The 21,650-nt window shown below is 41.5% G+C and overlaps 1 protein-coding gene across 6 annotated transcripts in view; it reads right to left on the minus strand.

Annotated features, from left to right (window-relative positions):
* The window catches only part of RAI14 (retinoic acid induced 14), an 87,011-nt gene that overhangs the window by 14,564 nt on the left and 50,797 nt on the right, over window positions 1-21,650 (minus strand). For all 6 annotated transcript variants that reach the window (XM_042028539.1, XM_042028538.1, XM_042028536.1 and 3 more), the window contains 3 exons: window positions 5,075-5,163; window positions 3,232-3,296; window positions 31-88 (listed from right to left, as the gene is read on the minus strand). In XM_042028539.1, coding sequence (XP_041884473.1) covers window positions 31-88; window positions 3,232-3,296; window positions 5,075-5,163 — 212 coding nt within the window. The remainder of the gene's footprint in view (window positions 1-30; window positions 89-3,231; window positions 3,297-5,074; window positions 5,164-21,650) is intronic.

The raw sequence follows: 21,650 nt of genomic DNA on the forward strand, positions 1-21,650 counted from the left end.
AACAGTACAAACTTTCATCCAAGAAGTTACCTGCATAATGTAAAGCTGTTTTCCCAGAATTGTCAGTGATGTCTGCTGGACATTTACTCTGCACAATTCAGTAAGGAGAAGGAAAAAAGCAATTAGAGAAGTACAAAGAAAATAAAACATATGTTTTATATTGACAGAGTGCTTAACATCTCTACAAAAAGATTTATGTGCTGCTTCAGATAAGAACACTGAAGGAAGGTACAGCTTCTCTCTCTACCAATCTGGTATTTCCTGTCTTCATACCAGCTCAGATTGAAGCCATAGGAAATCCTCATGATCAAGAGAGCTACTCCTAAAAAATGTTATAGTTTCAGAAAAATTTAAGTCAGTAAATAAAAAACAAAATAAACTCTGTCCTTTGCCTCAGAATTGTATTTTTTTTAACATTAGAACAAAAGCTAAAGCAACAATGTCCTAAGGCAATCTGTCCTGCATTATTTCATGGAACTGTAGCATGGTTTGGATTAGAAGAGTCCTTAAGTATTATCTTGTTCCAACCCCCTGCCATGGGCACCAGACCAGGTTCCTCAAAGCTCTACCCAAACGGCCTTGAACACTGCCAGGGATGGGGCATCCACAGATTCTCTGGGCAACCTATGCCAGGTGCTTCACCACCCTCACAGCAAAGAATTTCTTCCTAATACCAAATCTAAACCTGCCTTCCTTCACTTTGAAGCCATTTCCCCCTGCCCTATCACTACACACCAGTGTAAAAAGTCCCTCTCTGCCTTTGTTGTGTGGTTCTTTAGATACTGGAAAGCAGCTCTAAGGCTTTCTGGGAGCCATCTCTTCTCTTCAGTCTCACCCTTTCCTCATAGGAAAGGTGCTCCACTGCTCTTCACAACCCTACTCTGGACTGGCACCAGCAGGTCCCTGTCCCTCCTGCACTGGAATCCCAGCACTGAATGCAGTGCTCCAGGTGGATCTCAGCAGAGCAGCAGAATCCCCTCCCTCCCCTGCTGCCCACGGGGCTCTGGATGCAGCCCGGGATATATTTGGCTCTCTGGGCTGACCCAGGTGCAGCTGGTGTTGCCCTGACCCAGGTGCAGCACCAACACCTGGCCTTGTTAAAGCTTATCAGGTTCCCACAGGCCCACTGTGGAATGCAATAAGGGTTCATTCACATTTTTAAAAATAAGCACCAACAATCCAGTTATATCTTCTTCTATTACAATTAGCAGATGCTACTGATCAATCCAGACTTCAAACCAATAAATAGTAATGAAAAAAACAATTCAAATCCTTACCAAGGCTTGTTTTGGTACAGACTTTGGTTTTAATTACAACAAAGAGAAAGTAAAATAGAAATTTAGATTCATTTGGTTTGGAAATAACCATCAAGATCATCAAATCCAACTACTAACCCAGCACTGCCAAGTTCACCACTAAAATATGTCCCACATCTACACATCTCCTAAATCCCTCCAGGGATGGTGACTCCACCACTTCCCTAGGCAGCCTCTTTCAATGCTTGACAGCCCTTCTGGTGAAGGAATTTTCCTAATATCCAACTTAAACCTCCCTGGGCTCAACTTGAGGCCATTTCCTCTTTTCCCACTGTGATATGGTCTACCCTGAGCCTCCTTTTCTCCAGGCTAAACACCACCAGCTCCCTCAGCTGCTCCTCATAGGACAGGTTCTCTAAACCCTTCACAAGTTTCAATGCTTTTCTTTGGACAGGAGAAGACAGGACCCTAAAATTATGTGTTTCTAGAAAACAAACATTATGACTTTTGACTTTTACATGCAGCACTGTCTCCAACATGCCTGTGATTATCTAGGAAAACAGGATCACAAAGATTACTACATTCCGTGTAACAAAAATTTCAGGATTCTGCCTGTGTGAAATTGTTATTCAGCCTCTTTAATTCAACACCAGTTAGACATTCCTCACACACACACACTTTGGTCCACAGAAGATAATCCTAAGAGCATGAATTACTGGAGACTATTACCAACGGGTTTGCACTTAGGAACATACTTAGAAATCTGCACATGGAAATAAAACAAGAAATAAACATCAACAAAAGCACTCTGTGGTTGCAGCAGGCAGGTGGGAAGGGAGCAGGTATCTTGGTGTTAAACGCTGTTCGTTCTGAGGTGGTGCTGCTGCTGCCTGCGATGCCACCGGTGACGGCCTGATGGCGATGTGGATCCTGGCAATGGGACGGGCCGCGGTGGCTCAGGATAACCCTTCCCGCCTGTGGAGCAGCAGGGGAGACAGCTTGCAAGGAGTATGGAGGTGGGAGTCAGTGAAACTCGACCCTGTGTTGTCAGAGACACTGACAGAGGTCAGTCACAGGACAGCTGGAGAGCCCTGAGGCAATCAGGGAAAAATAATCTGGAGGTTGGGATACAGGATCCATTCTCTTTCTGCACCATCGTGTTCAAGCAGGGTTGTTATTCATTATTTCATCTGTATTCTCAGTCTGTATTCATTATGTTGTCTGAGACCTATTGATAAGTCCAAACTTAGAAAAATCTGTTCCATTTCTCTGATCACCGCCATGAAAGCTTACCTGTGTTTCTGAAATGGAGCTGAGATGGACAATGTCTTTGCTTACTAACACTCATCTTCAACACCATGAGACTCTTCTGTTCATCTTCACTTTTGGTTTTCTTATTTTCTCTCCCCATTCTCTCAACTCCCTTTCTAACCCCTCTCTGTCCTTTACCTCATTTCACAGAAGATTAAATTATTTCCATTTTATTTTTGGATCTAAACTACTTTGGTTTCGTCTCTCTTTGACTTTAAACTTGAAAACATTTCTATGGTGAACAGACAGAAAGCATTCCAGTGGAATGTTATCAGAATGCCCCCAGAAGTGAAAAGTCCTTTTCCCCTGTAATTCATAATCCACCTAATTCCAAGTCATCCAACCACACAGACAAAACATAGGAAGTTAAACTGAAGCTACAACCTGCTTGAAACCCAACCAAGCTATGTCAGAGCAGCTGGACATGGAAAACTGTACCTGCAGACCTCTCAGTGAAGATATACTGTTTTCTATCATACATTCACAGTGTCTGAAAGGTCCTTAAACTCTTTATGTCTAAAATCTTGATGAGCCTCTCTTGATGTCAAGGAGCTAGAACAACAGTATAGAAGTGTGGTGCAGATTATTAGCAGAAAATGTGTCAACATCTAATGGAACCAAATGAAAATTTCAAAAATCAATATTAATTTGATTTTTCTTTTACCTGAAGTAATCTCTTAATGCAATCAGGGTGGCTGTTCTTTGCTGCAAGATGTAAAGCACTGTGCCCTAAACGAATAAAAGCAAAGCAAATTACTTATTCAATCATGCCAAAGCACAGGAATAAACCCTTCTATGACAAAGGCAAAATCTTGAATTATGTGACACATAAAAAGTAAGGGCAGAGAAAACAAAAACCTACATCAAGCAGAATGTCTTTACTACAGACCATTGTTCAGGCAGGTAACAGAATAATCTTAAAGTCTTGGTTCATATAAAGGAGTGACACAAACATTGTGTCAGACTACATCTTGGCAGACGTAAGTCTAAGACTGTACATTATGCCTTGTTTCTTAGAAAACCATTTTCCAATATTACTCAGCCTCCCTCTCACACAGATGTCTGTCGGTGTCTTCCTGATATTTGCTATTTGGCAATGAAAAAGTAACCCAGAATCAAGAGCATAACCCGCCAAATCCACCACCTACAAATGTATTAAGTTTGTGTCATCCGTGAAGTGCACATAGAAGACTCGAACACAGGTACTTTAGTTTGCACCTCATAGATTTCCTATTCCCTATCAAACACAGGTCTGCATTGGTTTGCATTTCAATTAATTTAGCATCTCTGAGTTCATATTTAGCTATGAAATGCCATGATTTACTGACTATGGATTTATGATGAATCACTGAAGACTCTCCTCCAGTTTCATCTTACAGAGCATCTGAAAAATTGAAGATGACAAGACAGCAAAAGAACAAATTATCCATGCAACTAAGAAAAGAAGGAACCAGGATTTAGTACTTAATAAGGACAAAGACACATGTGACAGGAAACTCTCATTGCAAGTGATGTGACTTTTACAGCGAAGGATTTCACTAATGAGCACTGGGCCGACACTCTCAGGTGGAAGTCGACAGGCAGCCTCTTACTACTCAAGCAACTAATAAATCATCAGGCAAGGTGAAGCAGGAATTCTGAGTAATAGTCTGCATCAGATACATATATTCCCTTATCATTGTGTAAAATATGAATGCTCCTTCCAGTATCACAGACACTTTTTTATAAAGGCAAATCATTCCGATGTATGACAGAGGTTCCCTCAGGCTGCAATAAGTGACCAAAAGCAGAACCCATGAGCCCAGCATTTATATATCATTACTGGAGAGACAGAATGCTGACAGGTCATCCAGGTGGCTCAGCTAGCCAGAGAAAATGCTGGGCACAGATTCCACACATATGTCAACTGAAATCTAAAGAGTTTGCCAGTTTCAAATTCAGCTCCCATCATCCTCCCAGTGGAGAAGTAATTAAGCATAGGACTTTTGAGAACTGAAACATCATACTTAATAGCTCTCAGCTCTGTTTTGGCCTGTATCAGCTGTTTTCACTATGCCATAATCCTCAGGAAATGTCTTACTGCAACTCCTGTAAAGTTAATGGGATTAATAGCTTGGATAAACATAAAAGCAAAACTGGAGATCTTGATGCAACCTGTAATAATAAGAGCTGGGGGAGGAGAATTATTTTCTTTTTTTTTTTTTTAACTTAAAAATAACAATTTAAAAGATTGAACAACTATTTTACATCTGGAGTCCACTACAAATGCTGAAATTTGTAGTATTAGGACAAAAGTTTTTGAGGACTTTAGAATCTGAATTCTCTGTGTAGGGAAGCAATTATGCCTAAACATGCAACTGTTACAGCTGCTTTTCCTACATGCTGTGTGGGGAAAAGCAAAGTTGTCAAATCAGTTTTTTCACTCTGAAAATCAAGAGTATTTCATCAAGAACTACATAAGCAAATTGAGTGTATCATGCTACTTGTATAGGTTCAGAGAGGCATACCTGCACCATCTTGAGCTGTCACATCTGCACCATGTGTCACCATGATCCTGAGACACTCTGCATGCCCTTTCATGGCTGCCAGGTGAAAACTGGAAGAGAACATTTACATGTCACTTTTCTTATTATTAAGCTATCTTTTCTCTTGCATTCACAAACCACATACTGGCAAGTTCTTTCCTCCGTGTCCTTAGATCTTTTGGCATCCCTCCACTGCCTCCCAAGAAGATAACAGCTCTGGCAGTGAGAGGGAACATCAAAAAGACTTTGTAGTCATACTTTCATACTGCACCTCAAATAATGTGCTCATTTTGGGACCCTTGTTACAAGAAAGATATTGATGTGCTGGAACATGTCTAGAAAAGGGCAATGAGGCTGGCAAAGCATTTAGAAAACCAGTTCTATGAGGAGTGGCTAAGGGAGCTGGGGATGTTTAGTCTGGAGAAAAGGAGGCTCAGGAGGGACCTTATCACCTTCTACAGCTCCCTGAAAGGAGGGTGCAGCCAGGTGGGCGTTGGTCTCTTCTCCCAGGTAACTTGGGACAGGATGAGAGGAAATGGCCTCAAGATGCACCAGGGGAGGTTCAGATTGGACATGAGGAAAAATTTCCTGATTGAAAGGGTTGTCAAACACTGGAAAAGGCTGCCCAGGGAGGTGGTGGAGTTACCATCCCTGCAAGGCTCTTGACCATATTTAAGAGATGTGTATATGCACCACAGGGGGGGGAACACCGTTTAGTGGTGGACTTGGGATGCTGGGTTACTGGTTGGACTCAGAGATCTTAGAGGTCTTTTCCATCCTGAACAATGCCATGACTCTATGATTTTACACAGGCTGCTGTCCCATTAATCCATATCATATACTTTATGTACATCTGGTCCCACACAATTTCTAAACTTATGTCCCTAGTGATGTAATATATCCCCAAAGAATGCCTGGGCTTGGGGAATTAGTAAAGAAAATAGTCACAATAACTGACTTTGTTCTAGTCATTTTAGTCAGTCAGATTTAGTTAGATTTAGTCAGATTTACTTAGATTTTCCCCTTTCAGTGGACAAAATTTAGTTCCTCTAAAACATGATTCTGCAATTCCTTAATCAGACGAAATGAAGTTGTGCTTCTGTACTGTCCTTTATAGAGCTCATCTTTCTTTTGTGTATGGGCGGGGGAAAACACTTTGCTGTATCACCTGGAGAAATCAAAGCTACTGGATATTCATGAGACTATGCCAGAAATGTATTTTTTCCACTTTTGGTTTTGCTGTTCACCCCAACCACCTCTTGTTTAAACGGTGTGAAACTGCAGACGTTACCAACCACACCGTGGCAGGATGCGCTTCCAAGCATCAATTACCTAAGATGTAATTACAGAACAGACCAAAGAAATTACACTGAATTCGAGCGTTTTTACAGCTGAAATTTCATGTTTGACATCCTCAGGCTGGGCACTTCAAGATTCACAGGAGCAGTGCTATGGAGATGCTGCTGACTTAATTTTGCCCTGAAGCAAAACTGAAGGAAAAGCTTCTGAAAACAGAGAAGTTTATATCCTCCTGATGCATAGCATGCCGATGTTGTCAAGTCTTAAGATATGGGCAGACATCCTGTTACCATGGGGGTCCTACCAACCTCAGCCTGATGCACACAAAGCAGTTTTTCAGTGGGAGTAATGTAAAACACAAATTCAGGACAAAACACTTCTAACTGCTATTTCTTTAAGTGTGGAAAGTTAGGACCATCATCAAACATGCACCAAACTGAAAGAGTCAGAATTCCTGGGAGGGATTCTAATATCTTTCAAAGGAAGGTATTAATTTTTAACATCATGCACCCCTGCATAAAAGGGATTTTCCCATGGAATGTAAAAGAAACATCATAAATCATGGAGCCAGGTCAACTACTTTTAGTTGTATTTAGAAATTTATATTTTGAACAACTGCTTCCTTTAAGTGTTAAAGCTAACATTGAAAGTTCAGCCTGCTAACCAGGAAAACTTGGAACAAAAGGCAGGAATGAAATGGGTATTTCAGACACAGAGTCTGTGGACTGCAACACCATGTTTCTCTGAGCCATAGACTTCTTTGTAGCCTTCTTGAAAACTCAGCAGAGAAAGAGACCTACACACGACATCTGGCAAAGAGAGGAGGACTAATCAAAACAGGAGAGCTCCTGGAACAGAGTCCTCTATCAAGGACAGCAACCACCTCACTTCCTACAAGGAGTCCTTCCTTCCACACTGGCTGCTGCTGATTGCAAATGGCAGACAGGCAGCACTTAAGCTTTCAACCCTTCTCTGCAAATATAAAAGTATTCTGTATTCATCCTGTGAATTCTACTGCCATGAACAAATTGAGGAGTTAATGCTTCCAAGGGCACAAGAAGCACTGCTGCTGTCTGTTCCCCAGTCATTCAAAATCAAAACTTCATGTACTTGGTGACCAACGCAAAGTTGTGTAAACATTCTTCTTTGGAAGAAGTGGTTTCTCAGGCTCTGGGAAAATGACTGGGGGAGGGACACAAGAGGAGTCTGACAAATTCCAACACCTCTAATTTAGCCAGCACAACATACCAGCAAATACCAAAACATGTTCAGATACATTTGTATAAACACAAAATACAATCAAATTCACTTATGTATTAGGAAGATAGTGAAGCACGCACTTGGCTAACTTACATTTGACAATATTCATAGTAATAATAAATACCTGAATAATAATAACTTGGCTAAATCTGGGGCACTGAGGTTTTATGGACAGACCGTGTAGGATGGTGCCAAATGCAACATGAGCACGCAAGTGCTAAAGGAGTTTTATTTAGGTAAAATCTGACTGCAAAAAAGTATCAGAGAAAAGAAAAATTAACTCTTTTCAGGCTATGCTTCAATGAACATATGAATCCCACCAAAAAAACCAACTCTCATGGCAGTTCTCAACAAGTCATCACACACACAGATGTTTTATTTCACAAAGAGCTGCTTGCTGTGTGTCTCCTCCCTGCATCATTGTACTGCTACCATCTCTCACATAAACCTGTAGGGAGATATTTTTTCTTAACAGTCTCAAAATAACTGGAAGGGAATGGGGGATACAGTTACTTAACTGCTGGTTTAGTAAACAGAAGTCCTGCTCAACAGAGAGGAGAACGACTCCAGACTGGGGTGAACCTATTATAGTCATATTTAAATTGAACTATTTACAGAGTATTGGGCAAAACCTCCCCATTAAGGGGCAATTCTGATTTTAAAGTTAATAGCCCCTGCTTTGTTTGTTTGTTTTTTGTTTGGTTGGGTTTTTTTAGTTAGAAAAACCCAAACAAACAAAACACCAGACCCAAAACAAAGAAAACCACAGACCCAAACGTTTGAGTAGTAGGTACTGAGGACTCCTATGTAGCAAGGGAGGCTCTTGAAACAAAGAAGCTTGTCGACATTCATTTCAGTACAGAAAAATTCTTTACAAGCTACATAATTTCCTAAAACATTTGAAAGAAAAGTTGCAGGTTTCCAAACACTGGAGTTCTCACCATCTGGACGCCTTAAGGAGTGGCCCATTTTACTTGCATCTTCCATGAATAAACTTTCCTTGACATGAAAACTTTTCCTCCCATTTCCTGGTTGTGCAATGACTTAGGTAAACAAAAACAAGCATGTAATGATTTGGACCAAGGGCCACACTGAGGGTTGGATTCTCATTCAGCTGAAAATCCCATTACAACATAATTCATTTTCCCTTCACAATAGATAAGCATATTATTGCCACTTAGAGCCACATCTTGATAGCCCAGCCTGAACTGATTTGAGACAGACTTCTTTTATTGCTGTAAAACATTTCTGTTCTTCCTGAGGGGCAGGATGGTCTTTTATTATTGTATTGAGACCTTTCAGTGAGCAGAGGAGCAGCTACCATTCCCAGTGGTTCAAGACCCACCTCTGCAGCAGATGCAAGATCATTAGGTTGACACTGCTTTTATCCTGTTGGGAACGTACAAGTCTCATAATTACTCAGTCCTTAATGAGAAAAAGTGAAAAATTATGTTTGTTGTGAGGAATGCAAAGCCCAGTTGGTGTAAACAGGCCTTTAGAGTAAGAGTGAACTCATTTCATGAGATTCAGGTTCAATTGGAGAGCAGCTACATGACTATCACCTCAAAATCTTGTCAGGACCTCAAATTTCTTGACCTGAAATGTTACTCACATAAAAATCCCACATTGATATATGTTTTTTATGACACTTGCTGGCTGAACAGAGGGCACAGCTGTGTATGACATCCCTAAACTAATCTGAAGCAGCAGATTTCTTAGGAATCTAAGAACAGATAGGAGATGTCAATGGTGGAACACTTACAGCTGTCCTAAACAAGCCCATCCCTTATTCAGGGAAAAGGACCTTTTCCACATTTTGGTTACAAAATTAAGCCAGCGAGGGAATGAAGACTTCTTTAACCAGCATCTGACAGACAAAGCGCAAGAGTTCTGATAGAGCCAGTCTTTGTCAAAAGACCCATAATGAGTGTTTTCAGAAATTATTTAAATGTCAGTCTAACTTATATGAAAAAGGACTTTAATTTTTAGTACTCGGCTCACGTAAGACTTTTCTTTACAAATCATTACACCATAAGTAGAAGAACAGAAACAATCCCCATTTAGGGGTTAGACCTGTAAAACTATAGCTGATGACAACTGCTAAGGTGGTATTAGCAGTAAGACATGGGTCTGCTATATTCAGGTTCTCTGCTTAACCATTTGCAGAGCTACTTCCTGCAAATCCTCTTACTGAATGTTATTTTGACAGCTGGCTTAAAACAACTGGGTGGTCCATATATCTAGGGGAAGTGCCACAAAAGTAAAGCGGAACATGATAAAATCAGAAAAAATAAACATCAAGTCTTAATTTAAGACAGTAACCTTCTAACAAGGAAATTTTCATTTGTGGAAAGAAAAACAAGAGGGAAAAAAGCAGAAAAATTATACCAAATCAAAGGGTTCAATCTCTGTTTGGCAAGGTCATGCTCCAGAGTTTTTTTCTGGGCAGAATTAGCATTCTCTGTAACACAGATTTTCTCCAGGGCCTGAAAGTAGTTCAACACACTACTTACCAAAATCCAAAGCAAATAAAGGACGTGGCTGAATTATGGATGCTAAGTGAATACTGTATTTGCTGTTTCCTATTATGACAAACATGGAACCCAGTCAAACTTACATGCAAGTATATAATACTATTGTTCTCTGTCATTTTAATCGGAGTGCTCTGAAAATATTTTAAGTGCAAGAATGTTTGAAAAACACTATGCACTCATATACACTCATTGTCAAGGTTTATTTTGAGTAAAAACATCCCTCCCCAAGGCAGATCACTCTTCTTCATTTTCTAATGGATGTCAACCCTTTGTTGACTTTTAAAAAGTCTAACTTGTCTGCCAGCAGTTTGATGATTTATAGTTTCCCCACCGACCAATACCTTCACACAAACAAACAAGAATAGTAAAATAAAGATACAGAGCTGCCTAGAGACCTTGTATTGCTGATTAAAAAAAAAAAAAAATATATATATATATATATAAATGGAAGACATTTAAGCTTTGCTACTACCAGATCAAACAGGCAAGCAATTCACCAGCTATCTCAACCACAAAGTGACTTACTGATAACCTGGCTGACTTTCTGAACTGACTAGAGCTTTTATATGTTTTAGAAGCAGCTCCTCGCTTACACTGCTATCCCTCAAGGCCTCAACTCCTCCTTCAAAAACAACAGCTAAAATAAACACAGTAGATGATATCTAGCTTTTGATTGCTTTCCACCACAGGCTGAGTGGCAGAAATGCCAGAGTTCCCAAGACCTGACCTGAAGGAGAAAGGGCCATGAGTCACTACTAGAGCAGCACCTTCTGTGCATGAAGAAAATACCTGGTGTCACACAGGAGGAAGTCCAATGTGGTTTCCTCTCACATGTGGCACCATGACCAGTCACTGTAGAAGAATACGGTTTACTGACCTGTGAAGGGCCTGAGATTTTATCAGCATTAAAACAATCTTGGAAGTAAGCCCTTTTTGACACACCCTGAACTTAATAATAGAAAAATTACCACCTTCAGAATAAATGATTGGGAAAGTCCCAGGACCAGAATGGTCCTGAAACTGGAGGTTTCTGCTTTCCTCTGCAAGCCTTCTCTGGGTCCTGCCTCCTCCTTGCACCAGCACAGGTAGGTAGGTCACTGTGTGGCTGGTGAGCTGGCACAGTGAACAAAATCAGTTGAAAACCAAAGCTGCCTTCCACTGTTTCATCACACAGCACAGATGCAGTCTGTCAGTGAAAAATAAGGAGCAGCACATAGAATTTCACCTTATACCTAAAATTAAACCATGGATGTTTCACCATGAAAGTCAAAAGAATCTTCATCTTTTCCTGACTGCATTATCAAGATACTGTCACTCATTTGAGACAATACATGCCTCAAGGAGAACCAGTCATTTAATTATGGAGGACCTCTACAGATGTTTGGCAGATCAGACTGCCTTAAATAAAATCAGACATCTACAGGTAATCACTATCAATACTTACTAGTTCTTTGGGGTTTTTTATTATTTTCTTTAAACAAATAAAAATTACAGCTTCACACTGCACCCATTTTATCTCCTCCCAATAGTAACTGTAAAAAATGTGGCTTTTCAAAAATGGTGGCAGTCCATGTCATTATCCTGTCATTCACATACATGAAGCCAAAAAAGTGCAAAAATTGTCTTAGGAAAAAGAGAGGAAATACATTTTGTTTTCATATCAGAGGTGGTACCAGTACAAGCTGGGAAAATTATGTTTTCAGAGTTTTAAAACATTCAATCAATGAGTTGCTGCAAACAACTTCTAGAGTGCAGTGCAAGATCTTAAGAAGTTGACAGAGGCAGGTATGAAGTTACCAGGAGCTGTGTGAGATTATTTTCCCCTCTCCCCGCTTTAGCACCAGCCACTGCAAAGTGAACTGCTGCACACAGCCTGTGTCCTTCTGTTTTAACATGAGATGGCATCTGCCCTGTCCCAGTACACACAGAATCCTCTGGTAAAAACCCTGCATCCACCTTCTGTGTCAGCCTGCATTCTGGGACAGCTTTCAAAAAAACAACAAAACCAAGAAATCCACCACTGAAACCAAAACAAATGCAGTTTTCATGCTTTGCATCATAGCATGAAAAGTCTTGCTCCAATCATACACACCTCGAGCTATAGGACATTAATAAAAGGCAAGCCTCTTTAATGGCTGTTTTCTTATTAGAAAAGAAACAATTGCATCATGCAACACAGGAGCTGGCAAGCTACAGACTCCTGATTTTAGCCTTCAAACTCAGCAAAATATCCACCCAGCTGCTCTTCAGAGAGATTTCTGGGATCCCTAGCAGCTCTATACTTTTCATTCTCAGGTTGTGCTCCAGCAATTCCATTTTCATAGAGAGTTTTCTTTGGCAAACTCTATTACCACAGTAACACAAACTCCCATTTCAAGTCTGAAATGTATGGACTTCCCTTCCATGTACCATTAATTGTAAACATAAGTGCTCACAATTTAGATTTATCACATAAAGTTTCTTGCACAGTGTCTATTTAAAATTCCTCAGTAACTAATGTCAGCAAAATGCAACAGAGATTCTGCAAGCAGAAGCTTCAGGGCACTCCTAGGTGTTGACAGAAAGTCTGTAGTTTTGACATACTTCTTTTATTTTTGGAGTTGTAGGGCAGGAAAATTAACAAAGTACAACAAACGATGAATTCTCAAAAAGCTTAAAGAACCCAGAAATCTGTGCAGTGTGGCCTGAGCCTCCAAAGACAAGTACTGAGGGATAAGGAAGGCAGATAAGTAAGGAAGATTCCTTCTGATAGTTTAAGACCACATCCCACATATAAAGTCCAAAGAGGTGCACAGTTACCTTCTCCATATACCTGCCTTCTGGCACAACATCTTTTTAGGGGTGAAATCCCTGAGGATGTGCCCAGGTCAAGATGACTTTCCTCATGAAGCTGGATAAAACCAGCTAGCCACCTTCAGCCCTTTCAAGACCCAACAGAGTTCAAAGTTAAAATTAAGCCCAAAAATGAGAGCAATGATTACTGTCTCCCCCGGCCTTTATCCTCCAACACAACTCACTTGTGTAGTGAGTACTGCTGTCTGTGGGTCAGCAATTGCAAATAATCACCACAGTATATGGAAAGTCATGAATATTAGAGCAACAAAATCCCAAACTGTGTTGGCATAACAAGAGGCCAGGAAAAGACTGGAAAGAGTGAGAGCAGTTGAGTAAAGGTTAATCTAAACCCAAATATTTTTGTAGCATGAAAATCCAGCAAGGCTTAAGAACTGCACTTAGTGCTCCAAGAACTGATGAGTATGTATATCCTTATGAACCTGAGGGACATTGACAAAGGATGGCTCAGGGTTATGTGTTGTGCTTCATGTTTCTGTACCTTTTACACTCATAGTACTTCCCATCTCTTCAGATTTGAAGCAACAGTTTGGATTTACTTTTTTTTATTAAGCTGTACAAAGTGAACTTCTCTTACTTCATAGGATAATTATAAAGCAAGTGCAATAATATGTACACATACTAATTAATCTACTTATAACACATTCCTCAAAGACCACTCATTAATATGACCTCTTTATTATTTTTTTAAATAAACTCTTTAGATTATTATGACAATATCATTTTTATTTTGTATTTCATAGTAACTATACTACTTAAGATTCCATATTTCTGAAGAGGAGTAGGGACTGGACCACAGTCTTGTGCAGGAAAATGCAACTTCAGAGCTTTTCTACATTTTTCAGTTAGTTTCCAGCTACTTTTCAGCAGTTTCCTAACACAGACTGCACCTGTAAAGAAGGTAGCAGAAAACAGATTGAAACATAAGTCCAAAAAATAAGCAGCCACCATCACAGTCTATTGCCTGAGACCTCAGTTCAAAGTTTAAAAAAAAATTAAGTAAATTCAACATTTGCACATTGCTCTGTTTCGGCTGTCTACTCCCCTTCCTAGATTAGAGTACATTTTTAAGCCAGTAACAGCCAGTGGGTATAATTAAAATCTACACATACAGCTCATTTGGTTGCATAAGTCTTTGAAAAACATGTAAAACAACTGCAGCCCATTATGCAGATACAAATCTGAAGAACAACTGCAGCCTTAACCCTGTCCCCCCCAGCCTTACAGAGGCTGATTCTGGCCCAACCCACAAGAGGCACACTTCCTTCATGGCTCTCCTGCCAGCTCAGATAGGACAAGTGCAGAGAGCAGCCACAGCGTTCCCCACGGGAAAGTGGGGCACTGGGTTTTGCCTCCACTTGAGCCAAACTGCAGCTGTTTCAACCCAGGCATACAAAAACTTCCAACCATCCAGGCCGTGCTCTGATCCAAGCAACTGACAAACTTGCTGAAAGCTGGCCAGGTCTGGCAAAATCTGGGTATTTGGCAACTCTGCAAATGGAGCTGCTTTAACAGGGAATTCCAGCAGCTGCCTGATGCTGCATTACAGGTTTGGCTGATCCTACCCGTGGGCAGGAGGCTCACAGGCTACCCAAACATGAGTATAAGGGCCCTTCAGAAGAAGATTTGCTTCCCTCTGAGATGACAGCCCTACTAAAAGACAATGAAACACAACTCTTCTCAAGAATAGCCATCAGCTGTGTGAAAAAGCAAACATAGAACAGAAGACACAAGCTGGCTCCTACAAGAAATTGCAGACTGATTGTTTTGTCTTTGAACTTTAGATATCATCTGCACAAAGCCCCACGTATGTAAGATGCAAAACCCATCGGGAGGCTTCTCAATGCTCAGAGAACTTTATATGGAATAGGGAGTTTGTTCTTTAAATACATGGAATTTGTTTGATTTACAACATAGGAAATCACTAAAGAGATAATGTAAAAAGTTTCAGTTTGCCAGAAATTTAGGATCATTGTAACTGAAATCCAACTAAAGATGATTAATTTCTGTCTCTTCAGAAGATGGCCCCTTCTCTTTTTTCTTTCCCTTAATAATAAGAATGTATAAAAATGCTAAAATGTCCTGTAAAAATTGCTTTTAAAATGTGTATAATAGAGCCTGGATGCTGTTGATTTCAAATCCTGTCAAAAGTGTAGGCAAGAACTAAAAACTGGAATATGAAGTTTTCGAACTCTAGTTGAAGGGGTCAAGTGAGGGGTCATGTGCTCAAAACCAACAGAAATGGTCTATGCAGTTTAAGTCAAGAGCCTGGAACAAACCATTGTCACAAATTCCACTGCATGGATCTCATTTAAAAGCCTGCATGATTGTCAATACAGTGGTGTTTGTAGGCAATGTGGATTTTTTCATGTATTGCCAAATTATAAAATCAAAGTTAAGTATTGCTCCTCTGTTGTGGAGATAAAAGCATTCCCTCTCACCCTACATTAACAATCAGCTCATACTGAACATAATAAAATGTTAATTAGCCCAATTTAGCATCCTGGCAGTGGACAGATTCATCCAACCATGGCCTGGAGTTTCATTAGCATTTCTGAGCATTTGTCTAAAGTAGAAAGCAATTTTTCAGGAAACTTAATATCAACATCTAAATTAAATTACATCCCTAGCAATGCTGCAGGGCAGGAGAAAGGACAAAAAATGAACAATCATGATTTGAACCTAAAAAGAACTTCAGAAAAGATTTAGAGAGACAAAAGCTTTTACACCCAGATCTCCCATGGAAATAAACTTTACAAGAAATTTTGGAATAAGAACCAGATTTTAGCCATCTGTTGGCTAGAGATAGAACAAAGGTTGAGATCCTGGTGGTCTTTCTTACTTTGTCCATATTTGGAAACCTAGACATTATTGCAACCATCTGGACCATCATAAATTAAACACTGTGATAAAAGTAAATTAATTTTTTTTTTCCTCAGAGATCAAATCAATCATGTACAGCTCTTCAGCAGCCTGACTCTTGCATTCATGTGAATCTACATGACATACTTTCACAGCCAACTTCTCTACCTGGGCAGTGATGTCTTGCCACAGTTCAGCAGCCCAGATAGGTTTCCATCTGCACAGCCTATCGGTCCTTTTCTGTTGGTCCAGCCACACCCACAGAGTGTTTGCCAACATCCACAAGTCAGTGTAGAGGTAGAGCACTGTCCATTTCTCTCATTCAGTGATACGTAAAGCCAGCAGGATGACTTTTAGCTCTGCTTCGGTGCCCATCACTTCTGAGGCAGCTCAACCCCTCCATAGACTACTAGAATCTCTTACTCAGTTGGGGTATAACTGGCTTCAAATCCTCTGTATCCCAGACTCCATAACCCAAGAGGTTGTCCTTGAGTCTCCCCAGGTCCCTTCTGCCACAGGCTCCAGGAAGGACCATTCTCCCCGGCTGTAGCGTAGAGCAAATTCCTCACATCCTGCCCCATTCTGACTGGCCCAAGGGCTACTGCATGGGCAATCTCCCACTTGAATTGTTCAAAAACTTCTTGTTGTTCATGACCCCATTTGAAATCATTCTTCTTCCATGCCACTTGATAGAGAGGGCTGACAATCTGACTGTGCTCTGCAATATGCATTCCCCAAAAACCCACAGTGCCTCAGAAAGCCTGTCTTTTCTTCTACCTGGTTGAGAGGGACATAGCAGCTATTTTGTTGGCCACACCCACTGGAATCTGATGACTTTTATCCTCCCCTTTTACTCCTAAAACTGAATTTCCTGGGCAGGTCCCTTGATCTTGCTTTGCTTTATGGTAAAGCCAGCCTTCAGGAGAATCTGGATCATCTTCTCCGCCTTACCAAAAACTTCCCCTACCATGTTCCCCCACACAATGATATCATCAATGTACTGGAGATGTTCTGGAACCTCACCCTTTTCTAGTGCAGCCTGGATCGGTCCATGGCAGATGGCGGGACTGTGCTTCCACCCCTGCGGCAGTCAGTTCCAGGTGTACTGCACGCCCCTCCAGGTGAAGCCAAACTGAGGCCTGCACTCTGCTGCCAGAGGAATGGAGAAGAATGCACTGGCAATGTCAGTGGTGGACAATGACATTTTGCTGCCTTGGGCCCCAGTTCATACTGCAGTTCCAGCAAGTTGGGCACAGCAGCACCCAGTGATGGTGTGACTTTGATCAAGCCTTGATTGTCCACTGTCAGTCTCCACTCTCCACTGGACTTATGCCCTGGCTGCACGGTGCTGGCTATTAAAGGGTGATTTGTGGCTTGTTAACAGAGAGGGTCTCATGAGTGAAGTGGAGACTGGTGGCCATCTTGGCCACAGAGACGATAAAGCAATCAAGTTTAGAATCTCTGTTGACAGGAGGAGAAGTGCCAGCAAACCTCCAGCCCTGGACGTGAGGAGAGCAGACATCAGGCTGCTCAGGGAATTAGTGAGTAGGGCCCCCTTGGAAAATACTTTTGTATGTGCTGGGGTCCATCAATGCTGGTCACTTTCTAAGCATCAGCTCCTAAGGGCACAGGAGCAGGGAATTCTAAGAGTTGGAAGTCAAGTAGATGAGGCAGAAGGTCAGCTTGGCTAAGCAATGAGCTTGGAAATAAGGTGAAAAAAGGTTTATGTCCACCTTGTGGTGTGGGTCACGTGATACAGGAAGAATACAGAGATGCTGCTGCCACTGCAAGGAGAAAATTCATGCAGCCAAAGCTCAACTGGAGTTGAAGCTGCTCAGAACCGTGCAGGACAACTGAATGGGTTATTTTTAAATACATTAATGGCAAAATGCGGGGCAGAAATAAGACCAGCCTGTTACAGGATGAGGATGGCCACCTCGCAAACAGGGACATGGACAAGGCAGAAATGTGTAATGTCTGTCTTCAACACTGACAACAGGCTAAAGGGTCCCCAGTGGCCTGAGCTGGAGGACATGGCTGCGAGAAAGATCTGTGCTCAGCTGACCATGAACTTGTGCGGGATCTGCTGCTCCAGCTGGATCCCTATAAATCCATAGGGCCTGATGGGATTCATTCAAGAATACCCAAAGAGCTGGCTGATGTCATCACAAGGCCTCTCTCAAAGACTTTTCAACTGTCCTGGGAATCCGGAGAGATCCCAGCTGACTGGAAGCTGACTAATGTTGTCTGAGTTTTCAAAAAGAGCAAGAAGGAGGACCCTGGAAATTACAGTCTCACTGCAGTGCCCAGTAAAATCACAGAAGAGATTCTTCTGGGAGGTATTGAAAAACACCTGGAGGACAAGGCAGTCATTGATCACAGCTAATGAGGCTTCATGTGGGGAAAGTCCTGCTTGTGAAACCTAACTTCCATTCATGACAAGGACTTGTGAAACCCACCTAGCTGATCAAGGGAAGCCAGTTAAAGTTATTTTTATCTATTTGCATTTCAGCAAAGCTTTTGATACTCTCTCACAGGATCCTTCTAGACAAAATGCCCAGCTCACAGCTGGATAAACACACCATGTGATGGGTGAACATGGCTCACAGGTGGGGCACAAAGGGTTACAGTGAATGGGGTGACACCAGACTGGGGACCTGTCACCTGTGGGGTTCCACAGGGCTCCATCCTTGGCCCTGTGTTCTCCAATATCTTCATAAATGACTTGGACACCTTAGTGGGACACCTTGGAAGGGATACTAAGTAGGTTTGCAGATGATTGTGAGGAGCTGTTGACTCCCTAAAAGGCAGAGAGGCCCTGCAGAGAGACCTCAACAAATCAGAGGGCTCAGCAATCACCAACTGTATGGAGTTTAACATGGGATTCTGCACCTGGGACGGGGCACCCCTGATTGTGTGTATAGACTGGGGAAGGAGATGCCACAGAAAGGAACCTGGGGCTCTGGGTCGAGTTGAACATGAGTCAGCAGTGCCCTGGCAGCCAGGAGGGCCAACCCTGTCCTGGGGGGCATCAGGCACAGCATCGCCAGCCAGGCAAGGGAGGGGATTGTCCTGCTCTGCTCTGAGCTGGGGCAGCCTCACCTCGAGTGCTGGGGCAGTTTTGGGTGCCACAGTGTAAGAAAGGCATTAAACCATTAGAGAGTAACCAAATGATGGCCAGGAGGATGGTGAAGGGTCTGGAGGAGAAGCTGTGTGAGGAGTGGCTGAGACTGAGGGGAGACCTCATTGCAGCTACAGCTCCCTCACGAGGGGAAACAAAGGGGCAGGCACCGATCTCTTCTCTGTGGTGACCAGTGATAGAACCTGAGGGAATGGCCTCGTTGTGTCAGAGGAAGTTTAGGTTGGATATCAGGAAAAGATTCCTCACCCAGAGGATGGTTGGGCACTGAACAGGCTCCCCAGGGCAGTGGTCACAGCACCAGCCTGACAGAATTCCAAATGTTTGGACAATGCTCTCAGGCACATGGTGTGACTCTTGGTGGGTCTGGTGCAGGGACAGGACTTGCACTTTGATGATCCTTGGGGGCCCCACCCAACTCAGATTATGTTATCATTCTATGTGTTCTTCCAATAGCTTCTTTTAAGGTAAATATTATTACATACAAGGAAACATTCTCTCTCAAAGGTAATTAAAACATTATCTACTTTTTGAAAAGTGATGTTCTTCATGCCACTTGTCCCCACCTCCTTATACAGTAAGATCCAAAAGGAAGAAAACAAAAATGAATACTATGTACATAATAAATGTCAAGTATTTGCAGTTGGAATATGCTCCAAAATTTATTTTTAGTTCAGCCTCCAAGACATGAACATTTTCTTTCAAATGAAAATATATCTTTTCCATTAACTGCTATTGGCAATAGTTTTGTGAAAGAATCCTTAAAGAGAAAATTTGCAGAGGTTTCTAAAGCTTTTTTTGTACTATTGTCAGAGTAATTTTATTAAACAACAGCTGATTCAATTGCAATTCTAAAACAATGTACAGAGATCTATTTTTTTCACTTAACAGCCAAAAGCATTTAATTCTAGTTTAGTACCTTGCAGAAACATGTAAACATGGCAGTAATGGATTGGCACACTGACAAAATAACTTCAGGACAAGGAAGTGCTATCATTTAGACACTGTAAATCCCTTCCAAATTCATTCCCTCACCCTCGTCCCTCCACTTCCCCTCAATAATGGCAGTAGCTTCTTAAAATAACAGCCTATTTGAACACTTGATCTTGTGGAAAACGCAGCACATGAATTAATCCAATCCTATCTCTCCTGAAAGGGATCTCTTTGAAAACCCTTTTTTCGTTAGTTTAAGTGAATTTAAATGATCAAATTCCAAGCTGGAAAGCCCCATTTTGTTGTTTAAGGAAGCTGGACCAAAAGAAAAAAACAACCAACCTATCTGGCAAAGTAAGACTACAACGACAGAGTCAGATTTCCAGATAGGTTCTATTACAACTATGCTTGGCAATAGTCTCTGCAATGTAAGTGGGAGCAACAATGGGACTGTGTCGACTTATGCCAAAGGTGGATTTGCTCCATGGCCTTAAAAGTGATTTATTGTGTATAGAAAGAACTTAGGCAGGGTGATGGTGTGGAAAGTCAAGTGAGTCTTAAAAAACCATAATTTCATTACTCTGACAAGGTATTTTTTAAACACCTTTTTTTAAAGAGATACTGCTGAGGAGTTAAACGTCCTAATGAAAACTTGTAAATATTATCTCTAAGAAATACCTACCTTAATACTAATATCTAAATTAATGAGGTACCCAAATCTTATTAATTTAAGCATCTCTATTTTATTGCACGTAGACAAGTCACAAAGTAAAAGTCCTAAGGGACAGGGACTAAAGAGGACACAAAGAGGAAATTTAGGTGGTAATGTCCAAAACTGAGCCAAAGCTGCAGTACATCATAGCAGGACTCAGTGGGATGATATATACAGTACTCAACAGGACAAATAAAGAAAATCCTCAGTTCTGGTCTCTGTTCCTCTCAGTCCAAGCATTTATAATAGGAAGCCATCTGATTATAAAATAAGAACTTAAAAGTGCCTCTCTAAGCATGAAAAATTATCCTCTCCACCTTCTGTTTAAAATAATGCACTACATTATTAAATCTCAAAAATCAGGACCGTACTGAAAACTTTGTTTGTAGGGTTGTTAGCAAAAAGAATGAGAAAGAAAAGTCTTAAAAGAAACATGTCACACCTTAAGGGAACAATGATGGAGCTAACAAGCCTGTATTGCAATGTGTAATTGTTTCTCCTTTTTGCTTTCAAGCACATTCCAAGTCTTTAATCACATTATGCAGTCTGTTACATAATTGAATCCATCACATTCTTCTGGTTAGTCAGCTTCATCCTAACTCTGTAAACAAATGAATCAATGTACACTCGCAGGGATCAATAGACCACTCATCCAAAGAGCTCCCTTCCCACACAGCACTGCAGATAACTTCCTAAAACGTAACCAATGAAACCACATGAGCCTCACGAGGTTCAACAAGGCCAAGTGATGGTTCTGCACCTGGGGCAGGGCAAACCCAAGCACAGACACAGGCTGGGCAGAGAATGGACTGAGAGCAGCCCTGCCAAGATGGACTTGGGGGTGCTGTTGGACAAGCGGCTGGACATGAGCTGACAGTGTCAGCTCACCGCCCAGAAATAATACCCTGCTCTGCATCAAAATACTTCTGCGGGCAGCAGGTCAAGGGAGGTGATCCTGCCTCTCTA

The sequence above is a fragment of the Corvus kubaryi genome, unplaced genomic scaffold, assembly GCF_017639235.1.
Source record: "Corvus kubaryi isolate FWS band 111438036 unplaced genomic scaffold, C.kubaryi_AGA036_p1.0 37308, whole genome shotgun sequence".
In the NCBI taxonomy this organism is placed as follows: Eukaryota; Metazoa; Chordata; class Aves; order Passeriformes; family Corvidae; genus Corvus; species Corvus kubaryi.